Genomic DNA, 22,984 nt, shown 5'->3' with positions numbered 1-22,984 from the left:
GGATTGTTACATAGCCATATATTATCTTAAGAGTTTGAGCTTTCATGTAAAGATTACCTGGTTTCACTTATAAGCATAAATTACACATTATATTGGTATTTCCCTTTAGATACCTTTTTCATTTGCTATCCATTTGCATTTTTTAAATATTATTTCTTAGAAAAGAAAAAAAAAAATTCAAATAGACCCCAACAGTATTGGTTGCTACAGGATACAATAAACAGCCATTGCTGGAATGAATAAACACGTAGGTACATTGGATCCAATGAAATGAAACAGACAGGACCTGCAGGTCAAGCGAGTTCGGTCCGGCAGCCACACATCTGTTGTGGGCAGGTTAGGGTCGCCTGCAACCTTACTATGCCCTGCTTCTGCCTTCAGATGTTGGTATTTATAGACTCGTGCCTGCTTGCCCTGCCCCTTTAGTGGCCTCAGAAAATGGGCGGGTCAGGCTTGAATCTATAAATACTGGAGGCCCGGCAGGTAAAGTCAGGTGCTGATCAAATTCACTAATGTCTCACCTTCCCATTCTCCTATCCCCAAGAGCAATAGTGTAACAACAAAGACCAGGGATTCCCCAGACTTTCATGTTTTTTGGTTATGGACTTGACCAATCACGTTTCATATTTATACTGTATTTCATCCATGACCAAAAGCTATGCGCAGGTTGTAATAATGTTGTTATCACTGTTCACAATTAGTCCTACATAGCTGGGCTTATAAACTTACGGAAACCATCTTTCCCTCGGATGGCATGAATGCTGGTCTGTTGCTTATCCTTAGTTTTGTCTGTAAGGTATTAAAGTTGATCTCTAGCTGACATTTCTCCTGCACCCTTGGTGGCTTGTGTTTGCGACGATAATCTCTGAAATCCTCCAGTTTCTTCAGCATGGCTTGCATGGTCTTCTCGGATGTGCGGTTTTCCAACCAGGGAATAGTCCGTCGAATCCATTCTAGTAGCTAAAAAAGTTACATTATTGACTTTAGAATATGGTTGTCATATTGCAGTGGCAACTGGTAAGAAGAAATGTAAAATATTTGTTCTTTTAATAAGTTTATGAAAAATGACCATATTACCTCACTTGCAAGTCGCTCATACTCTTCCATCATTCTTTCATTTTCTTGATTCACGGCCAGGACTTTACAGATTCGATTAGCAGCTGTTTCTGCCTGTGAAACACGGTTATACTAAAGCAATGATGCGTGTACTGATCATTTATAGAGAGAATGACCTCAAGCTGCAAAATCAAAGCCAGCTACTACCTGTCATTCCCTGAGCAATGGCTTTCCCACAATAACTGAAAAATGCCCTGTTACTGATTACTGAAAGATTAAAATGTGCCCGTTTATGATGATGAAAACCAAGGTTATAAAATATTTAACTAGAATTTGATACAAAGTAGTTTTGCACTACATAAATTGTGGCAACGTGAACTGTAGGAGAAGAGCCGCTTTGCAGCAATTTAGTCAGTACTAGCTGTAAGCAAAGATGTACATCTCTGCATTGGGAGCTAAAGAACTCAACAGCACAACAGTGCACATTAACCTGAATTTCTAATGTCTCTATACTGCTACTGATTGCCCGGACTTCTTATAAACCATGCAATAACTGCAATGTGTGAGAGATACCTGTTCAGCTCCAGCGAATGCATGGTAAAAGCACGACACATAAGTCATAATAGCTCTTTCATCTGGTTTGGCAGTACTGACAATATCTAAAAGAAATAATAAGAGTAGTGAGTATTACCTCTATGATTTAAATCACTTGTAAATGGAATTGCATTGTAACATTAGCATATAGGTATGTTTTTCATGGTTAGATAATAATGATTTACTCTTTTACAAGTGGTACACGTCAGTAAGATAGTTAAAGGAATACTGCCATAATAGTTATGGTGTATGTTTTATTTCTAAATTACACTGTTTACATAGCAAATAATTCACTCTACTATTTATAATCTTATTCTTGAACCAACAAATGTATTTTTTCTTTAGCTGTAATATTGGTGTGTAGGCGCCATCTCAGTGCATTGTGCCTGAGTCTGAGCTTTCAGAAGGAGCCAGCAACTAAACTGCTTTCAGATAAGCTATTATTTCTCCTACTCCAATGTAAGTGGAGGAGTCCCAAGCCGGACTTGGATTTCTTACTATTGAGTGCTATTCTGGTATCTACTGGGAGCTGCTATCTTGCTCCCTTCCCATTGTTCTGCTGATCGGCTACTGGGGGGGGATATCACTGAAGTTTATCAGAGCACAAGTCACGTGGCTGTGGCACCCTGGGAAATGAAGAGTATGGCTAGCCCCATGTGAAATTTCAAATTTAAATATTAAAAAAAAAATCAGTTTGTGCTTTTAAAAGACAGATTGCAATGCAGGATTCTGCTGGAGAAGCAGTATACAATTTTAAGGCATGAAAAAAATGAAAAAAATTTTTTGTGTGTTATATCCCCTTTGATGGGCTTCTGTTCTCTTTGCAGATATATTTTCATCATATCCTCAATGTACACTTTGCATGTGTGTGTACAGTGAGAACAGTGGCCGCATAGAGACTGAGCTTTAGTGGGAACTGCTGGACATTTGTTATACATTTATATACAGGTAAGGGATCCCTTATCCGGAAACCAGATATCCAGAAAGCTCCGAATTATGGAAAGCCTGTCTCACATAGACTCCATTTTAATCAAATAATGCAGATTTTTAAAATTGATTTCCTTTTTCTCTGTAAAAATAAAACAGTACCTTGTACTTGATCCCAACTCAGATATAATTAATCCTTATTGGAGGCAAAATAATCCTATTGGGCTTAATTAATGTTTTATTGATTTTTTAGTAGACTAAGGGGCAGATTTATGAAAATGTGAGTTTAGAGCTTAATACATAAAAATTTACCCAAGTTCTATTTATTCCTATGGGATTTTTAGAAGCGTATTTATGAATTTGGGGAGTTCTATCTTTCACCCATTGATGAATATGCCTCTAAAAACCCTATAGGAATTAATTGAATTCGGGTGACCCCTTATCTGGAATGCCCTTGGTCCCGAGCATTCTGGACAGAGTCGGACTGGCCCACCAGGATACCAGGAAAACTCCCAGTGGGCCCAGGTGTCAGTGGGCCCTCCTGCTCCTGACCATTTGGTCTGTTTCATGGTCATTCCCCATATCTGAATGGGAACAAAGAGGAGAAATAGATGGAAGAATAGATGCTAGCATGTAAATAAACGAGACTAGGAGAATAAAGTGGTTTTAGTGAGGAAAGGAGGATAATTAGTTTGGAGAGTGGGCCCATGGTCTAAGGTTTTCTGGTGGGCCCTGGGTTCCCAGTCCGACACTGATTCTGGATAACGGGTCCTATACCTGTACATTCTAGAAGGGAGTGTTACCTTCTGCATCCAACATCTTCGGAATATCCAGGTATTTTTCTGCCACATCCATAGCTAGGTTAATGTTCCCAACAGCATCATCCTGTTTCAAAAAAAAAAAAAAAAAAAAAAAATACAGATTTTAAAAAAGTGCATTAGAAAAGTAAGGTAACATTCGTTTTTTTTTTTTTTATTTTGAGGTTATTAGAAGAAATAAAAAATACTGTATGAATATTACATGGATACAAATGTTGCAAAATAACCCCCTTAGACTCCTGTATTTTGAAAGGATTCAATTAATGAATTTAAGCTATGAAGTCAGAACACACTTTAAAAATGTGATAGTTGTGCATGCACCAGGCGCAACTCCATTGGCCCGAGCAAACTGCATACTTTGTAATAATAAGACAGCACTATGAACTTCGTCCCATCAAAGATATAATTAATCCTTATTGGAAGCAAAACCATCCTATCATTTTTTAAATGTTTAAAGGGGACCTGTCACCCTGAGATAAAATTCCAAATAATATTCTATTGTGTTTGTTAAGCAAAATAAACTTCACTTACACTATATAAGTAATATAAACCTTGTTTCCTTCAGTCTTCAGTCTCACAGCAAATAGGCAGGCACCATTTTGTGGATGCTGTTATTAAGGCAAGCTTTGTTTCACCCCAAAATCTTGATTACGCACCAGAATGGGGGACCCCATGCAGAGAATACACAATTAGATTGTGAAGAGGGAGGGGGAAAATGAGTTCTGGATGGAAAGTAAATGTAATTGTCTGTCCCGCCTCTATGACTATGCCATAGAGGTGGGACAGGCAATATATGATTGACAGCTGGGATTTTTAAATGCCTTTATAATGGGTATGGATATGTTAATAAAAAAAGAATTCGGGTTTCAAGTTTATTTTGAAAAGGACTTTTATTATACAGCTTTTTATGTCTGGGTGACAGGTGCCCTTAAAATAATTTTTTAGTAGACTTAAGTTATGAAGATCCAAATTACTGAAAGATCCCTTATCCAGAAAACCCCAGATCCCGAGCATTCTAGATAAGAGATCCAATACCTATAGAACAAAATTAAAAGATTCCATGCAGTGTCCTTTCTTGGTTGGGGTGGGGAGGGGGTTCTTATCCTATTGCACAGCTTGCTTTCTCAGTCAGGTTGATCTAGTACAGGGATCCCCAAACTTTTTTACCCATAAGTCACTATAAATGTAAAAAGAGTTGGGGAGCAACAACAGCATGAAAAAGTTCCTGGGGTGCCAAATAAAGGTTGGTATTGGCTATTAGGTAGCCCCTATGTGAACTGGCAGCCTGCAGGAGGTTCTGTTTGTCAGTACATCAGGTTTTTATACAACCAAAACTTGCTCCAAGCCAGGAGTTCAAAAATAAGCACCTGCTTTGAGGCCATTAAAGCAACATTCAAAGAGTTGGTGAGCAACATATTGCTCCTGTGCCACTGGTTGGGGATCTCGCAAGTGCATTCTCATATCTGTCAAAGCTCAACATCAGTGCAACAAAAAGGTCCCACCTCCCTGACACCCCACATGGCACTTAAGTCCACTCTTCCTAAGCTATCTCTTCAAGATTCCAAAACTGCCATTATGTTAGAAGTCACTTTAAATACACCAGGGCTCCTTAACAGGCATAGCTCGGCATATCTAACAACAGGAAACTTCACAACTATATTTTATAAGTGCAATATTAATTTATTGTTATTATCAGGAATGAAGAACTGAACCTACAGAAATGGTTCACTTTCTATTACTTGCTGGAGGAATACAGAATTGCCCAGACAGATCAGATGCCAAGTTAGTAATGCAGGTTTGAATGGATGAGAAGATACAGGCCACAGCAAACAGGTTAGCTTGGAAGGATGTTTGACCTTATTTAGTTTGGAGTAGTCAATGAGGTCAGGCCGATGTCTGTGAATAAGGGCACACAGCCCAAGACCATCTTTCCAGCTTCACAGCAAACAATGCAGAAACAAAAAATAACATAATTAAAGAACAGAAAGAAAATTAAAATGAAACAGTGCAGAAAGTGAATTTAGGGATTTATTCTCCAGCTTGGAAATCTGAGTGTGTTGTAAATTAAGAAAAAAGTATCTTGGATACCATTATGTGAAGAGCCTGACTTTAAAGAACATGTAAAGGGTATAGTACTGCAAAAATATTAGGACCCCCCAGTAGAATAAAGCACTAAGGTCTTTCCTCAGGCCAGTGCTCCTGTTAGGAGAAAACTGCACTGGGCTTTGGAAAAACTCTCTATGCATTGTGCTTACCTACCTTTTTTCAGGGTTATATAATTAGAGGCACTAAGTTTGCCCAGGAGCAGTAACCCATAGCAACCAATCCACAGGTAGAATTTATTGGTCACCTGTTTAAAAGCAAACATCTTATTGGTTGCTACAGGTTACTGCTCCTGGTAAATCTTAGTGCATTTGATTACATATGAATGTTAAAGTCTTTAGGTTTTTGGCATTTGGCAGTCTCTCCTGGGATGTCTGCAAAAAGATAAGTAAAATGTGGGTGCGTCGCTTAGAGAGTTTTTTCCCTTGGTGGGTGCAGTTTTCTCTGCACGGGAGCAGCACCCAGGGAATAAAACCATAGTGATTTATTTTACTGGGGGATGCTTAACATATCGGGGGATAATTAACATTTTGGCACCTGCAGTGAAATACTCTTTAAAGTGACACATTTTTAAGTAGCCCAAACATTGTGCTAAAGCACCTGAAACAGATGCTTTCATTGTCAAGCCTGCCATACACGTTAAGGTTTTTCTCTCCCCAATGACCAATTTTAGTGCAATCAAATTTTCATTGTTAACAATAGAATTTGCCCTTTGTCCAACTGTTTGCACGACCAAGCTGGTAGTATTTCTAGTTTCAACTGGACGGCATCACTTGAAATGGTTGTTAAAATGGCAGATTGTACTTTTAAACAATCGTTCTGGGATCAGCTTGGTCCTACGATAACTAAAAGATCTTTTAAAAATCTTAATGTGTATGGCCAGCTTTAGTCTGTGTTGGAGTGTCCTGGAGATTTATTGTGGCATTTACTGGCTACTAGTAAAAAATCAGCATTTAAATCACACAAAACATTGCCCTTAGTATGCAGAATGAACCACCTGTTGCCAAGATTTCATTTAAATAAACAGTGAATGAGGCAGCTTGTTTATACCTTGTATATTATCCACTTGGAGAAAAAATAAACACTGCATAGTAAGCCCCATCCTCCTCTAAACAAAACAAGGTCAAGTTTATTACACAGAAGATTTCTATACTTGGGAACTTTAAAAAAATGTTCAAATCAATGAATTCGGAGAAAACTTTCTGGATGATATGGCTGTACTGCAAGTGGTTTTCTCTAAAAATAGCAAGTTACCTTGTGTGGAAATTCTGAATGTTCACATTGCGATACGGAGCAGTCTTCCGCTGGCACCATAATAGCAAACCTTCTTTGGCAGAGGTTTCTAATAAATAAAAAAAAAAAAACAAGTATATGATGGATATATTTTGCATAACAATTAACAAGAGAGTAAAGGCTATTCAGCTACAGCACTGTGCTCAGGCAGAACCACAGCCCACAGAAATTTCAATTGGAGTTCCCCTCTAAGAATAAACTGTTAAACGTGTCCTCTAATGTATGCTTTTTATTTATGAATAAAGCTCTAAACACTTTTGCAACTTACATTAACTAGTATTCCAGAATATTAGCTGTTGTTTAATGGCTGCTATTATGAGATTATAACCACAGAATAAGATGCCAGTCATTTGGTCGACTACAACTTGGAAAAAAAAAGAATGGAATCATTCACCTACTTTTATTATCATGCAGAAAGTCATATTCTGACACAATCTGCAATTGGTGTTCATTGTTTATTTGTTTTAGAAGTTATCTAGTTGCTAGGGTCCAGTTTACCCTAACAACAAGGCAGTGGTTTAAATAAGAGACTGGAAGATGAATAGGAGAGGCCTGAACAGAAAGATATGTATTAAAAACTAACAATAAAATTGCAGCTTCACAGAGCAATCGTTTTTTTAGATACCAGGGACAGCAAACGCCATTGTAGGATGAAAAGAGGCAGAAGAGGAAGGCAAATAATCCAAACACTATAACAAAATGAATAAAAAATTTATAGAAATGAATAAAAATATATAATTAGCCCTTTAAGTTTGAAAAAAAAGGAAACCCGAAGGAACCTGCATTTCCTAAGTAAAGCAACAGCACAGAAGGATTCTATCCTCAAAACTAATTTTTTTGCCTACTGCAGTCAATCCCCCAATGACCAGATGGTGGTGCTGCTGTTACAGAATCATTATAGTAGCTGTTTAACACTCTCTGAACCTGCATAAAGAAAACAAAATTATATAATTGGCAAATTATGTGATTTGTGGCCTCCGATTTGCCTTATTTCAACCACTTCTGCAGGACAGACCTGGCCCTCATCTTACCTTCTACAGATATGTCCTGAATAGCAAAGCGAAGGATTATGGTCCAGATCATGCCCAGTGTCATCTTTACATTCCCATCAACAATTTCTTTATAAAAAAAATAAAATAAAATAAATATATTATTTACCTACGCTTGCCATTTTTACCTGGCATATATTTTATAATGCATGAAGGCCGATATAACAATATTCCGATTTTAGTGGTTTTAAAGTTTTTGAAATTACAATTACAACTCAATTTCTACAAAAAAAACAAATGTCTAGTCATTTATTAAAACATTTGAATTGAAAAAGCATTAATTAATTAAAATGTGGCGCAAAAATGAAACAAAAACCACAAATTTTGTTTTTATGTTTTCATCTGAATCTTCATGAACTTAAAAACAAAAACCTGAAAACCTCTATAACCATGAATGAAATAAAGATTGTTATAATTTGCCTAGGACAGCTCCTATTGACTTCTACATAACCTCGTTAGTTTTTAGATGGTACATTGTTACATTTGCTTTTTTATGGTTTTCATGTGTAATAAATTGTGAAAAACTTGCATTTTTTTGCCACAAAAAATCAAGTTTGCACAAAAAACACGAATTGTGGAAAAAACACAAATGTTAGTAAATGGCCCCCTTAGATATGTTCAGTATATACAGGAGGGATGTGCAACATGCTGCCCTGTAGCTGTCATTGAGCTGCAAATCTAACTTCTCACTGATAGCCTTGTGGAGCCTAGAGTGCTGGGAATTGCAATGGGTAACAGATTGAATATCCCAGATTTGAATGTTTATCATCAGACTGGAAGTCAGCCTTCCTGCATCCCCAGTCCATATAACATATAATACGAAACATAGCCAAAGCCTGGAATAAGATAATGATAGAAAGAATATGTGCAGATGTAAATGCATCCGGGCAAATGAGGGTACATCATTGGTACAGCCTAGGTGTGATCTATTATGGTTCTGAACATATTTTAGATCCATTCCAAGCAGAATGTTCTTCAGCTTTGTAGTTCCGTGGAATGTGTACTAAAGTGAATGCAGTCTGGATATGGTATTGCTTGGCATACAGTAGCACCACTTAGCAGGGCCTCTGAATCAATAATCCAAATACCTTCTGCTCCAATTGATACTAGTTTTACTCCTTTGCTGGCAATGAAGTCCAAAGCTTTGTTGACATTGGCAATTTTATGGAAACGCATCTTTCCTCTGTCTGGTTTCGGCAGCCGCTCCCCTAAAGAATAAAATTGACAGCCAATGTAACAGTTATAAAGTGGCATGCTTTCTCACATCCTTAACCTTCTCATCAGTAAAAAGAGAAACACACCCAGGTATGAGTTCTGGAAAGAGTTCAATTCTCTGGCAGCTATAATCATGAAGGCATTAAACTTTATAATCCCTTAATTCCTCCATTCACTGAAAGGTAGCAAAGAAAAAGATGAGAAGGGGAAAATTATCCAGAGGCACAGTCAATAATTCAAAGGGTATATAAAAGAGACCAAGCAGGGCCGGACCGGGCCAGTGGGAACAAGTGTGGAGGCCCCTGGGGTAGTAGCCCCATTGGGCCTTGCACACCTAAATTCAATGCTGAGACCAAGTATTTTATTGGTATAGCCTTTATAGATTTATACTTTTCTTTTATAAAGCTTACTCTTGCTTTTGCTAAATGTGTTCCTAACCTTGGTTGCAGATTCTGCCTTTTCCCAAAGAGTCACTTATTGCCTCTGGTTCCCCTAATCCTCTGTACAACCTGCCTGTCTGTTAACAAAGAAACCTGGGAGACACCTAAAGATCTGCTCATTTGGTGGGCTTGCCAAATAAGTGAACACCTTGGACTGGGCGATATTAGGCTGACCTGGTCATTTGGCCCTCAAGCCAATGATCAGATCATAATAGCCACCAATGTAGGCCGCTGCATTGGCATGTTGATGTGGTCAAATCTGCTTGACTGATATCAGTCAGGCCCCATACCAAAATGCTGCTTTCCTTCCCAACCCTGCCCACTGCACACTCTTTTGAATCAAACATCCTTGCATTTTTACATTAATGGCAAGAAATAAATATCATGGTTACAGAAATTATGAAATAAAAATGTTGGCCTTTGAAACATACCTGATATTACTTCTAAAAGAAGCATCAGCTTTAGGCCATTTCTGAAATCTTCTTCAATGTTCTCAATCATTGTTCCTGCTTTCCTTAGATGTGAATTGCACCAGGCTGTAAATGTCTACAAAATACATATATTTAATGTTAGAATCTGAAAACGAAAAAATTGAAGCTAAGATCCCACAGCTATTTTTGCATAATGGAAGGAAATGGAATTTTATGCAACTTTCCAATATACAGCATGTTATTGGTAAACATAACTGCTATCAAAAGCAGTATGTTGCTGGCTGTAAATAATAAGCTCTGCCCTTCTAGTTCTCTGAAACTCCTCGCTAGTTGGCTAACAGACCCGGAGGAAAATTGACTTCTGCTACGTTCTTTCAAGAGTCAGAACAGCAACAGAAAGGGATACACAAATACTAGTTTTAATTGTCATTATATTCTCAAATAACTTTAAAACTATTGAAAATCTTTAACTGAGATATATTGAAAAGTTACTTAGAATTAAATTTTATTTAATTATGCAAAAAACTTTTTTTTTTGAGTTCCCTTTTCAATCCATGTGAGAGAGAGAGAGAGAGAGAGTGAATGCTGTAATGGGTACAAATTTAATAGCTGATCTTGAATAAGTTGAACTAACTGCCTACAAGTTAAAATACCCTTTAAAGCACATCCCGAAGAAAACAGTGGGTTTTACATAGTTGCATATGTAACATGATACACAAATGCACAAAGGATAAATTATATGTCCTGAAAATGCTCCTCAAAAAACATACATTCCCCTGTAGCCAAAATGAATCAAAGCCTTGTCCTCATTTATCATTCCCTCTTACTACTTCTTTGTGTTTTACTTGTATGTAACTCTTACTTATTGATAATAATAATAATAGTGACAATGTACATTTTTTATCAGGTAACACAGGAAGTTATCAAGGTACTTGGCGATTTGCATTCAAGAGCGGAGGCAGTGGCTGCAAGGATACAGAATATCAAGGCAAAGATCTGATGTTGGAAGCTGTAGTTCAACTACAGTTAGTTCCAAGAATATATGGGGCAGAAAATATAACCCTAACTGGCATCCAAGCTGAACTTTTAGATTTATGTAGAAAAGAATTAGCACTTTTTCCAAATCTTACCCTAACTGGCATTTAGACTGAGTCCTTCTTGCTTCTGTTTCAAGCCAAATAATTGTGGAAGTACCAGGTTATAGTGATCAAGGAATAACTGAATCGTTATGCCTCTTTCCTCAGACCTGCTACCCAAAAAGGGTTAACTTTTTTCTGACCCAGGAACCAAAAACCCAGTTGTGATGTCATTGTGGAGCAGAAGTGATCTCGCTCCGGAGGAGGATCAACCAGTCATCTTTTTTCTCAGCCAGGCTGGAGGGATTAGAGTGTAGGGCAGGGTACCCAGAGCCACCCACAAGGTCAGTGAATCAGGGACTCCAGAAACATGACTGCTTTGGGCCATGGGTAATAAGGGTGGGGTACTGCGTGCACCTGGGGCTACAAGAAGATATTAACTGATTCCATGGGTAATAAAGGGGACCCAACCTGATACAGGAAGATTCCACTTCCAGATGCAAAAATGCATCACCAAAAATGGCCACTGAAATTTATCTTACCCTGTAAGCAAATGTTTATAAGTATATACAAGCAAATGCAATGGGCAGGTCTTTGCCTTTAAATGCTTACTATTATGTTTAGGAAGACCTATGGCTAGTGTCATACACTGGCAGAAAAATGTAGGTAGCGGCAGAAAACGCATCTGCCTGTCACTACAATTTGTTGGATTGTCATAGGTTTCTATGAAAACTAAAGATATAAAGCAGAAGTAGTCTTATTTATCATTGAATTAAGGGTTCTTCATACATGTGGGAACTCACCCAAAGACATAAATTTGTAACCAGCTTACCAGTCAAAACTAGTACTAAACTTGCTTGGCTTTATTTGTTGGAAACAATATAACTAAACATAAAGTAACCACAATACATTTATTTTATTATATTTTTCATGGTGTATTATGAGGTATGGCCATTGCTATGACCTTTATATTCTGTATATTTAAAAAGGCTTGTAAAAACATATTAATAGATAGGACAGTCTATCAAGAGCCTATTAGTCAGACTGTTAAAACTACAAGCCTCCCTAGAGTTCTTCCAAAAGGATTTACTGTACTGTAAACTTAGTTACAAAAACGCAGACATCACTGTGTACAAAAAACATCCCATCTCAATGGCAATGTATGACTGAAATAACAAACTGAAACACAACTAGCATGGACTGAGCTGGGCTCCATTATTATCCCATTTATTTCAATATATATTATCTGGAATTCATTCTTTAAGTCATAGATTTCATTTGAGGCAAAATATTCTGAAACATGTTTATATAAAGGGGCACTAGATCAATGGATTGCTGGATGCATAGCATTTCATTAACTCCTTCTTGGCAGGCGTCATATAGGGAACCTCCCTCAGAAGTCTTACATATCCTTCTGATTAATGTGCAGCAGTTGATAATGATTGCAGCTGAATTATTAATTTTAGCCTTTATATATCACTAACTGTCCAAAGCTTTAAAGGATATACAAAACTAAAAATACAATTTTGCCTAAAAAATTATAAATCTAAACATACATTTTATTACAGTTTTACAAATTAATTTGTAAATGCTATCACACAGTGTTGGACTGGCCCACCAGGATACCAGGGCCCTCCTGCTCCTGACCATTTGGCCTGCTTCAGGGTCATTCCCTATATCTGAATGGGAATAAAGAGGAGAAATAGATGGTAAATAGAATAGATGCTAAAATGTAAATAAAAGAGACTAGGAAAATAAAGAGGTTGGGTGAGGAAAGTTTGGATAGTGGGCCTATGGTCTAAGGTTTTCTGTTGGGCCCCTGAGGTCCCAGTCTGACACCGCTTCCACAAACTATATCACTGTCCTTTACTGTCCTCTGAACTGCTGGTTCTGACACTGAAAACAAAGTAGAAGAAGTCAAGAGACCAGTAGTGTTCAGTGTACAAGTAGTGTGCAGTTACTGACTGCTAACAGCTTAGAGAGCTGTAAAGCAGGAAGTAGTGTTCTGGCTATTATGTTAGATATCTGCTCACTCCAGCTTTTATAGATTACATTTTTGGCTAACTATATTGAAAACATTTTTTTATTTTGCGCAGTCTATCTATTTTACCCAGTTTAATTTTTACACTGAACAATTCCTTTAAAAATCATGAAAGGGATTTATATTCTTTAATTGATGTACATTGCAAAGTTGTTTGAAATTATATTTACTTTTTAAAAAGCTTAAGTTGAATTTAAGTGGAGTTCCCCTTTGGTGGGAAGATTGGGTTATTAGTGATGTAATAAAGCTAGGACTGCCAAACTGGAAAGCCCTGCAGAGGGACTTTTTGAAACTATTGGGAAAACAAAGATCGAACCAGGGTTGTTGCACTTTTGATAATGATGATGATGACTGGTATACAAAGTGCCGTAATAATACAGGCTGGGAACAAACATTAAATACAAAACATATAAATATACCCAGTCACTAGTAGACCCAATTCAATAATAAGTATAAATGCTTCTGGAGCGTGTAGATCATTTGAAGGTAAATAATGGTCCATGCAAATCATGCACCCCTCAGATTATCCAACAACCCCCGCAAATTCTATATTCATAAATCTGGATTATTGTATTGGTTGGGACTCCCTACTGGGATCAGACACCTGGCCGCACTTGCTAGTGCAAGTCTAATTGCATTCTACGAGGGCACCTAGATCTAAAGAGGACACCTAGATCTAAAGGTTGCAGGCAGGGGGGAACTAGGAGTAGTCAGAAGAGGCACCTGCCTAGGGTGCAACAATGGGGGGGGGGCTCAAGGCAGCCTACCCGTAATCTGCACTCCCTTGTCACTGCCACTGCCGCTTGTCATTGCACAGCGGGGGATCCCCCTCACTCAATGGCATTGCATACATGCAGGGGGAAGGGTGCAGGGGCAAGGTGGCCTTGGGTGCCCAATCGGCTTGACCCACCCCTTGTTGCAGGGGATGTGATTCATCAGTGGTGTAACTAGAGAGCTAGTTTTTGTAACTAGGATCAACTACTCCCCACTAAGATTTTTTAGAAAATGCAGCGGTGTCATTTCCGCCATTGGCATCAAATGATAGTTAAGTTGCATAGTTACATAGTTAAGTTGGGCTGAAAAAAGGCCAAAGTCCACCAAATTCAACCCTTTGAATCATGTGTTTGTTTGGCTCTGTTTGATGGAAGCTGCTGTGGGAACCCTAAGCTACCACCACCTTTGAACTGACAGTAGGTCCCATATTCCCCAGCATCAATAGAGACAGTTTGGAACAGGAGGATGGAGGGACACAGCAGCACCAAGCATAACTATGTGGAAATTCAAGGGGTGGCTTTGGATGCCAAGTCTCCTGTGTATATTTGGGCTGAAATCTGCAATGGGAGCACTGGCAGGGGGAGTAAATTAGCTGTCACTCCACTGTGGAAACTGCTGCGTGATATTAGCCTTAACCTACAAGGATTTGGGGACCATTGTGGAAAAATATTTTAGACAATGTTTGTCAGTTACTGCTCAGCTATAATAAAGGGTATTGACTTATTAGATGAAAGCATAATTGCCCTTTTGTAGATTCAGTTCATAGAGTGCAGTTTTGGGTGCCAATCCATAGGATGAATAATGTGCAACTAAAACTGTCAAAAGTCTAGAACACAAAAAGCTTAAGTATTACATTTTACAATGTAATATATGGACCTACTAACAACATTTCAGTTGGCTCTTCATTTGTTATGTTTTTTTTTTAACTATTTTCATTCTGCTATGTTAAGCCTGCAACTGAAAATGCGTTATGTTTTTTGGGTCACTGACCCCAGCAAAAGGATAGCAGTTCCCAAGCCCTGAGTGCTGCAGACCTAAAAATGTGAATAACAAAATTGTCTTGGATCATAACTGTCTACACCAAATTAAGGTTAATGCATTTTTATAAACTTTTAGCAAGTTCGAAGCAACTTTTCAATCAGTTATCATTTTTACGTTTTTATATTTACGGCATTATTTGTCTTCCTCTTCTGCTTCATTCTGGCTTGCATTTTAAAATGTTATCTGGTTGTTGGCGGTCACTAACCCCTGGTCTGTGAAACTACAATTATATTTATTTTTACTACTTATAATTCTATTCAGGCCCTTCACCTTCCAAGCTGCTATTCCCTTGGACCGACTCGGCAGCTTATCGGCCCGTGTAGGGGCAGAAACGAGGGGCCTGGCCGACCGATATCTGGCCTGAAATTGGCCAGATATCGATAGGCCAGGTTAGAAAATCCAGTCAGATCGGGGACCGCATCGGCTCGTTGATGCGGTCCCCGAACCGACTGCCCCATTGCTGCGTGCAGAATTCGATTGTTTGGCCCCAGGGCCAAACGATCGAATTTGCCTACATGCCTCCCCGATATCGCCACCCGTAGGTGGGGATATCGGGTGAAGATCCGCTCGCTTGGCGACATCGCCAAGCGAGCGGATCTGCCCGTGTATGGCCAGCTTTACTTGGCGATTGCATAGATTTAAGAGTGCTTCTTAACACACAGGCAAAATAAAAAGACATTTTGGCATACAAAATATCCATCCACAATAAACACAATTTTCTCTCTAATTGCCCATCTCAATGATGTAACAAATAGGCAAAGTGCTGCCAACTTTGCCCCTCTTAATACCCATGACTGCACCAGGGTCTCTCCCACTCGTGGCAGAATGCAATATGGAAGAGGATGGTGTGTGGTTGACGGGTGCAGAGATACTTGATGGTAAACTTGGGGTAAACCCCACCAATCCATATTCCTTCCAAAATATCTCTATCTGCTGCAGGATACATATATATTAATGTGAAAAGTGACCATAACAGTGAGCAGTATTTTAGCATTATCTGTTAGGCTTACTGCAGTTATTATGCAATATTCTGTAATAAAATTACTACTAACTGAAGAAAATACATGTATGCTAAAAATGTCATGGAAAATATTGTTTTTTTGGATCCAGCGTGTAACTTGTGTTCCATATCTGCTTTTCCTCCAACAAAAGAATCTGAAATCAAGACAGCTGGATTACTGGCGACTATGATTCCTTACCAACTGCAGCTAAAATTAGCTATCTCATCCATTGTAATCCAGCAAACTTTATCATTTGCTACCAGCATCTGTTGACAGATTTCATACCATGCATATCAGCCAAATGGCAACAGTCTAGAGCTTGCTGCCCACAATAGTAACAATGGCATGGATATATCTCTTCTCTTCCAGGAGATTGTCTCATAGGACATACATGTGCAATGCTTGCCAGGAAAGGCTGGGAAGGCTTACTGTTCAATGTGATATTAAGTGTATCATGGAACTACTGACAGCATTTTACTTAGTTTTAATTTCTAGGTATGTAAATAGCAAAGTTAAAAAGAAATAAAAACAGCCTTTAAAAGACTGCATACAGTATGAAAAAGATTGTGTTCATTGTCTTTCTATTTGTTAGCATAATTACTGTCAGACATTCTTTTTTTTTTTTTTGTATTGCCATGTATTCTCATGAATTAGCATAAAGGGAAGGTATATTTTTCCCATATGAATATCTAAAGATTTATGGGTATTATAGATTTTTTACAGAATGGGTGTAATACTGAAACCATTTATTATGCTGCCACTTTTTGAGTTGGCAACCATGCTTAGCAAGCTGCTACTGCAAAATGTGATAGTGAGGGAACTAAACAAATTCATTTTTAAAATGTAACAAATAAAAGATATTATTATATGTGGTATAATATTTAGGTAAACTTCCCCTTTAAAGGCAGTGATGAAGTCGAAGTGTGACATTTAGGTATATTCAATGGCACTCTAGCTCAGGGGAGGATTACCTGCAGTTCATTATGGCAACAGATAATGTCAAATGCTAAATCCTTGCTGGAAAGATGATCCTACACCCGTAGCTTTACATCATTGTATCATTAGGTGACAGGGTCGATAAATTCTGGGTTCCTGAGTTAAGGTGGCCAAAATTCAAAGACATTTTGGTTTTTAAGGCAAACTCCCATGTGATGAAACAGTTTGTTGCAGAATGACATTTGTAGTAGTTATAGAATTGGTACAATAAATGAACTGCCAAATACACAAAGACCATACAATAACAGGTACAATCATGTTATCATATAGTAGGAATGATCTCTTCACTGTTCATTTGGAATAGCTTTATAGGGGATAGTTTTAGGTTCATTCTTTCAGTTTCCAATTCAAATGAAAGTTTGTTCTCAGCTGGATAAACCTTTAATACAAATATTTTGATTTTGATCATAATGAATGGGTTAATATATAGAAAATGAATGGTGCTGGTCTGCATTGTAAGTAAGTTTAAAAAAATCTCATTTAGAATTTACTGTAATTTTACTGAATGAAACTACACACATTTTAAAATTCCAGGCATATATTCTGGTTGTATAATAAACTGTTATTTATGCAGAAATTCTTATGAAACACATATTGATGAGAAAAAGTACAACGCTACAGGGATAATTTACGACAGCAAGTGCAAAGTACAATTTTGGATGTTTACCCACAATAAAGTGTTTTTCTCTATAAATTTAACATAATTGTGGCCACACACAGATTTACGTCTGCTGCAATTACATTCATTGCGTTAAAACATTCACAATTGCATGTGCATACTTGGACAAATCAGATGCAAGTTACAGTCAAATTTGTCTGGGTTATTTCCACCACTCTGAATGATTCTTAGATGCTGAAGCACCTTTTGACTCAACCCGCAGTTGAAATTACTGCCATCTTTAGGGTGAAACAGTGTTGATCTGGGCTGGTGGGGCATTGGGAGATCACAGCCCAGGAGCACAGCCCAGGACTGGGGCGGGGTGATAAACTTGTGGCGGCCGAGGTGGGGTATCAGGTGCAGTGGGAGGGCTTGCATCAGGGGCAGGAGGGGTTCATGACAGAGATTGGGGGCCCTGTGGCTGGAGTTGTGGGCCCTGAGATGATGGCATCCAGTGGGCCCAGCACATCCCAGTCCGACACAGAGGTGACGGTAGCTCCGGGTTTCTCTTGCATCAACAGGCCCACCTGCACATAATTCATTAGAGAGAATGGGCCGGCAAAATAGCAAAATACATGTAAGAGGATCATGATTGGATGGAAGTTCCTTATATGAATATTGTCAGTATGTGTAGTAATTAAGTTCATTATAGAGCTAGCACACTTGCGGCTCCATTTATAACTGTGCAGTACTGGGTTCATGAGCCTATAAGATGCATTTCCTTTGTAACAGGGTTGCACGGAATCCAGGATTTGGTTCGGGATTCTGGCAAGATTCCACCTTTTTCAGCAGGATTCAACTTAATCCACACTCCTGGGCGAACTGAATGTGAAGCCTTAAAACCACGTAACTTTTTGTCACATAAATGGAAACGGAAGTTGAACATTTTTTACTGCACGTTGCGCATGCGGTTGTCTATAATCTTTCCTTATCCTAATTTGCAGAATCAAATTCAGTTCAGATTCAGGGTGTTGTTCTACTGATACAGTTGTGTTACATGTTTTTTGACATCTGTTATCCTAGTGAATGTGAAAATTCTTATTGTCCTTTAGTTATATAGCACCAACTTTTTTGTTCTTTTTGTGCTCTACATTATTCAGTCCTTGCCCCATGGAAGCCTTAAATGTGTCTTCTTTATCACATTCCCATTTATATTGTAAGCTCTACGGGGCAGGGACCTTCATCTTCTTGTCTCTTTAACTCTTAACTTATTGCAACTGTACCTTGTATTTATTGTTATACTTTTTGTATTTATCTATTATTATTTTAATAACCCCATTTGTATTAACCTATTCTACTGTACAGCACTATGTACATAAGTAGCGATTTATAAATAAAGATATACATACAATCATTCATTCAAACAACACACACTAAGGTCAGTTTCATCTGGAGCCAATTAATCTGCCTGTGTATTTTTGAAATGTAGAAAAGACACCTAAGCACACATAAGGCTCACACATAAATCTTTGCAGGTTGTGCAAGCAGGAATCCCAGCATTACACGGCAGCAGTGCTAACTACTAATACCCCTAAAATGCAAATTATTAAAGAAGGAATAAAAATAGTGAAAGGAAATCCACTTGACAACTTTCTGCAACAATTGCCAAGCAACACAGTGGTTAGTTCCCACCTAGAGTTCCCAAAACCGAATTTAGATGCTGCAATTTTCTTTGATTACCAGCTAGAGAACATAAGCAATTATCAAATTACAATACAAAGCTTTTCCCTAAAATACAATGCCAGTCAATTGTATTAACTTCTTAAGAGGTCACATGAAATATTATATAAAGGAAAAAAAGTAATGATGTGTTTTCTCTACGTACAAAAACTATTCAACAAATTAAATTTGCATTTTGCCAACCTTTCTCTGCTGCTTTTCCCATGCTGGATCCAAAAGCATGTCCCGATCCCATTCTTCCTCTTGATTCATATACTCCTCTTCATCGTAGCAATAGTTGTATGTTTCATTGGTCACTGCTTGGGTCATCGTGGTGGCTAGTGCTAAAGCTGATTATTAGAACTTTGATTTGTATGAAAATGTTGGTTTTTGAAGTATGCAATGTGTGAGGATGGATGCAAGAGTAAAAATGTGATGCTGAAGTTGGAAGATATGACCTTTGTTAACTTTCACACTCAATTCATTTGCCTCCCTACTGAACAGCCGTATCTGCCTTCCTAGTGCGGCTCACTCTCAGCTATGCAGCTGTCTATTATCCCCAACAGCCACGTGACATGCCCTTTAAATAATGCCAGATAAGAAAACACTCCCACTGGAGGCTATTTTAGTAGCTGCACTTATCACTGTAATATCTTATAACAATGTGCTGCTCATAGTGTGATCTTAAAGTCCTGATAATCACTTCATAGTTTAAATTTGCCAGCCATATTACTTTATCCAGGATTTTGTCAGGACAGCCCTAAACACATTGCTTTTCAGTGCATCATCATCTATTTTCAGCAAATATCAAAAGGTAAAAAGACTGCATGACACGTGGAAGTTTACCATCTGATATTCTGTTACATGACATCTAAGCAGTGTTTTTGCTCAATATTATTTTGAATAAAGTATCAAGGGTTATGGTAAAACGCAGTGTGCAAAATGCAAAAAAAAAAAAAAAAAAAGCCCACCCATTTTTTTCACTGTGCACACTGCATAGACCCCTTGAATAAAGTGCTGTCTGCATTAGGGGTCATGGGGGGAGGCACGTAGGTGTCCCCTCTGCCACCCGTACCTGACCCTGAATGGCCGGAGGAGCAGTCTGCAATGGGGCCCTGTCCTTACCCCTTCATTAGGGCCGTGACACATGGGGAGATTAGTCGCACATCTCCGTTGTTGCGGGCGACTAATCTCCCTGCAATGCCATCCCACCGGCTAGAATGTAAATCGCCAGTAGGATTGCATACGCGGCGCCGCGATTTGCCAAAGTTTCCTCTCAAGGCAACTTCGGCAAATCGCAGCGCCGCGTATGCCATCCCGCCAGCGATTTACATTCTAGCCGGTGGGATGGCATTGCGGGGAGATTCTTCGCCTACGACAACGGAGATTTAACGTGGCGCACGTCACGCCCGTGTCACGGCCCTTAAAAGGAAAGCTTTTTAATGAGGTAATAAGGGTGGCAGTTCTTAAAACTGCTGCATTTTCCCACCTAAATTTCTCAAAACCCTATTTAGATGCTGCATTAGTAATGATGTGTTTTCTCTACCTACAAAAACTATTCAACAAATTAAATTTGCATTTTGCCAACCTTTCTCTGCTGCTTTTCCCATGCTGGATCCAAAAGCATGTCCCGATCCCATTCTTCCTCTTGATTCATATACTCCTCTTCATCGTAGCAATAGTTGTATGTTTCATTGGTCACTGCTTGCGTCATTGTGGTGGCTAGAGCTAAAGCTGATTATTATAACTTTGATTTGTTTGAAAATGTTGGTTCTAGAAGTATGCAATGTGTGAGGAGGATGGATGGATCGCCGGTGGGATGGCATACGCAGCGCCGCAATTTGCAGAAGTTTCCTCTCAAGGCAACTTCAACAAATCTCAGCGCCGTGTATGCCATCCTACCGGTGATTTACATTCTAGCTGGTGGGATGGCATTGCAGGGAGATTAGTCGCCCCTTGACAACGGAGATTTGACGTGGCGCGACTAATCTCCCTGTGTGTCACGGCCCTTAAAAGGAAAGCTTTTTAATGAGGTAATAAGGGATACGATACAGTACCTGAATACATTGCAAATCACAGTACTTTAAGTTTGTGTCAGCATTGTTTTATGTGCAACAGATATTGCCATCTATGAGGTGAGCAGAAGGCTAGCGCTTGGGGTGGCAGTGGATGTGATATATTTTTCATTTTTGTTAAAGCATTTGATACAGTACAACACAGAATGTGTATAGGTGTAAGTGGTAATATGCCTGAAATTTGGCTCAAACACTCGTAAATAGTTGATCTACATGCAGAGGGACCAAGTTAGCAGCTTTTATTGGCTAGTGTATGTTAGTTTTATTGGTTGCCTGGTTGCTAGGATAATTTACCCTTGGCAACCAAAAATAAGCTGAAATGCCCAGCCACAAAATTAAGACCAAATGCAAATATATAATACCATTTTTCACATCATGCAAAAAGCTAACTTTACATCTATCTTCTTTGTAAAATGGCCAAGGACTCTGAGAATAGTAGTTGGAGACAGAGACCCCCATAGCTCATCACTCACACAACATTCTTTGCTGTTTACATAGTTTTACAACCAAACTCAGTCTAGAATCTAATCATACTGAAATCAAACAAGACTCGGCACCATCTCCCATCCAAGAATAAAAAAAAAAGAAATGACCAAATAACATGGGGAAAACAGTATTTCATACAAATGTGGTTTCTTCTTCACCCTACAGGCATGAAAACAAGGTAGTTTATTTCCTCGGAGAACCAGCAGACACTGAGGCTTCTTCCACAAACTCCCAGCAATTAATCTGGATACTTTGAGAAAATACTGTGGATGTGGGCACACCTGGTACCATAACCAAAACATGAACTGCTTGCCTTTTTTCTTTTACAGGAGACATATAAGATAATCATAAAAATTTTAATCTTGTAGGCAATTATAAATAATATAAGTTGTAGTTTCACTTTGGTCAAAAAATACTATCTGTAAAAATGGCCCCTTAATTGGAGCTCCCTATAGATCCTCTCAGGTCTCTGTCTGTGTTTCAAATGAGGGGTGGGTGTAATCCTGTCAGAAGCGCATTAGGAGTCACACAAGCAAAGACAGGCTCCAGTTCCCTATCAGGTCAGCCTAGCTGCTGATTGGTTCCTATTCTACAGTGCAGTGTGTTGCAGCTGCTGCCTGCCCTGGGCAGCCTGGGAAAGTGGGCAGAAGGAAGTGGGACAGATGGGTGGGACTAGTAGGGTTTTTGGAGAAAATTTCAATAAACCAGCCTGAAACACTACTTTTTAATGCACATTCCTTTATCGTTTTTCTCACAATATGTCCCTTTTAAGCAATTACACATTTTAATCATTGCAGATGGTTAATATGGTTCACTTTAAGACACTTTCAAACATTTTGGATGTGCATTTTAAAGTCCTTACTATGATTGTGAACTTTGCTAAGAATCATTGGAGGACTCTACAATATGCAATCTGTACAGAATGTGAGCTATGAGAGTTTTTAATAATGATTGCACCTTTAAAATACTGTATTTAAGCTTTACTTTATAGTATGTTAGGTTATGGATTACATAGTGACACAAAACAATATTAAGCAACTACATTGCTACTTCTCAGACATTTTCTATAGTAAACCACAATCCTCTGCAACCAAAGGAGCCACTGTTCTGTTAAGAAAAAATGCAGGTTTTACAGAACTAGAACAGCAGGGTCGGACTGGGCCATTAGGACACCTGGAAAAAACCTGGCGGCCCAGACGCAATCCCTGTTGCCGCTTCCCTTGGCTGCGTTTCATTTACACGTGCTCAGGG

The 22,984-nt window shown here is 38.7% G+C and overlaps 1 protein-coding gene across 2 annotated transcripts in view; it reads right to left on the bottom strand.

Moving 5' to 3' along the window:
- The window catches only part of actn2 (actinin alpha 2), a 37,579-nt gene extending 16,678 nt beyond the window's left edge, over positions 1-20,901 (bottom strand). Inside the window, exons 1-10 of one of the 2 annotated variants that reach the window (XM_031901656.1) lie at positions 20,761-20,901; positions 9,927-10,041; positions 8,929-9,048; positions 7,823-7,909; positions 6,753-6,840; positions 5,252-5,330; positions 3,381-3,462; positions 1,630-1,715; positions 1,078-1,170; positions 730-960 (exon numbers count right to left, since the gene is read on the bottom strand). In XM_031901656.1, the coding sequence (XP_031757516.1) occupies positions 730-960; positions 1,078-1,170; positions 1,630-1,715; positions 3,381-3,462; positions 5,252-5,330; positions 6,753-6,840; positions 7,823-7,909; positions 8,929-9,048; positions 9,927-10,041; positions 20,761-20,886 (1,107 nt within the window). In that variant the 5' untranslated portion in view covers positions 20,887-20,901. Of the gene's footprint in view, positions 1-729; positions 961-1,077; positions 1,171-1,629; positions 1,716-3,380; positions 3,463-5,251; positions 5,331-6,752; positions 6,841-7,822; positions 7,910-8,928; positions 9,049-9,926; positions 10,042-19,376; positions 19,680-20,760 lie in introns of those variants that run through there. The other variant, NM_001005053.1, reaches the window with a different exon arrangement.
- Between the last annotated feature and the right edge of the window lie 2,083 nt (positions 20,902-22,984).

Source organism: Xenopus tropicalis, chromosome 5 (genome assembly GCF_000004195.4).
Source record: "Xenopus tropicalis strain Nigerian chromosome 5, UCB_Xtro_10.0, whole genome shotgun sequence".
NCBI lineage: Eukaryota > Metazoa > Chordata > Amphibia > Anura > Pipidae > Xenopus > Xenopus tropicalis.
Note: the sequence above shows the minus strand (reverse complement) of the source record. Positions and strands in the feature narration are given on the sequence as shown.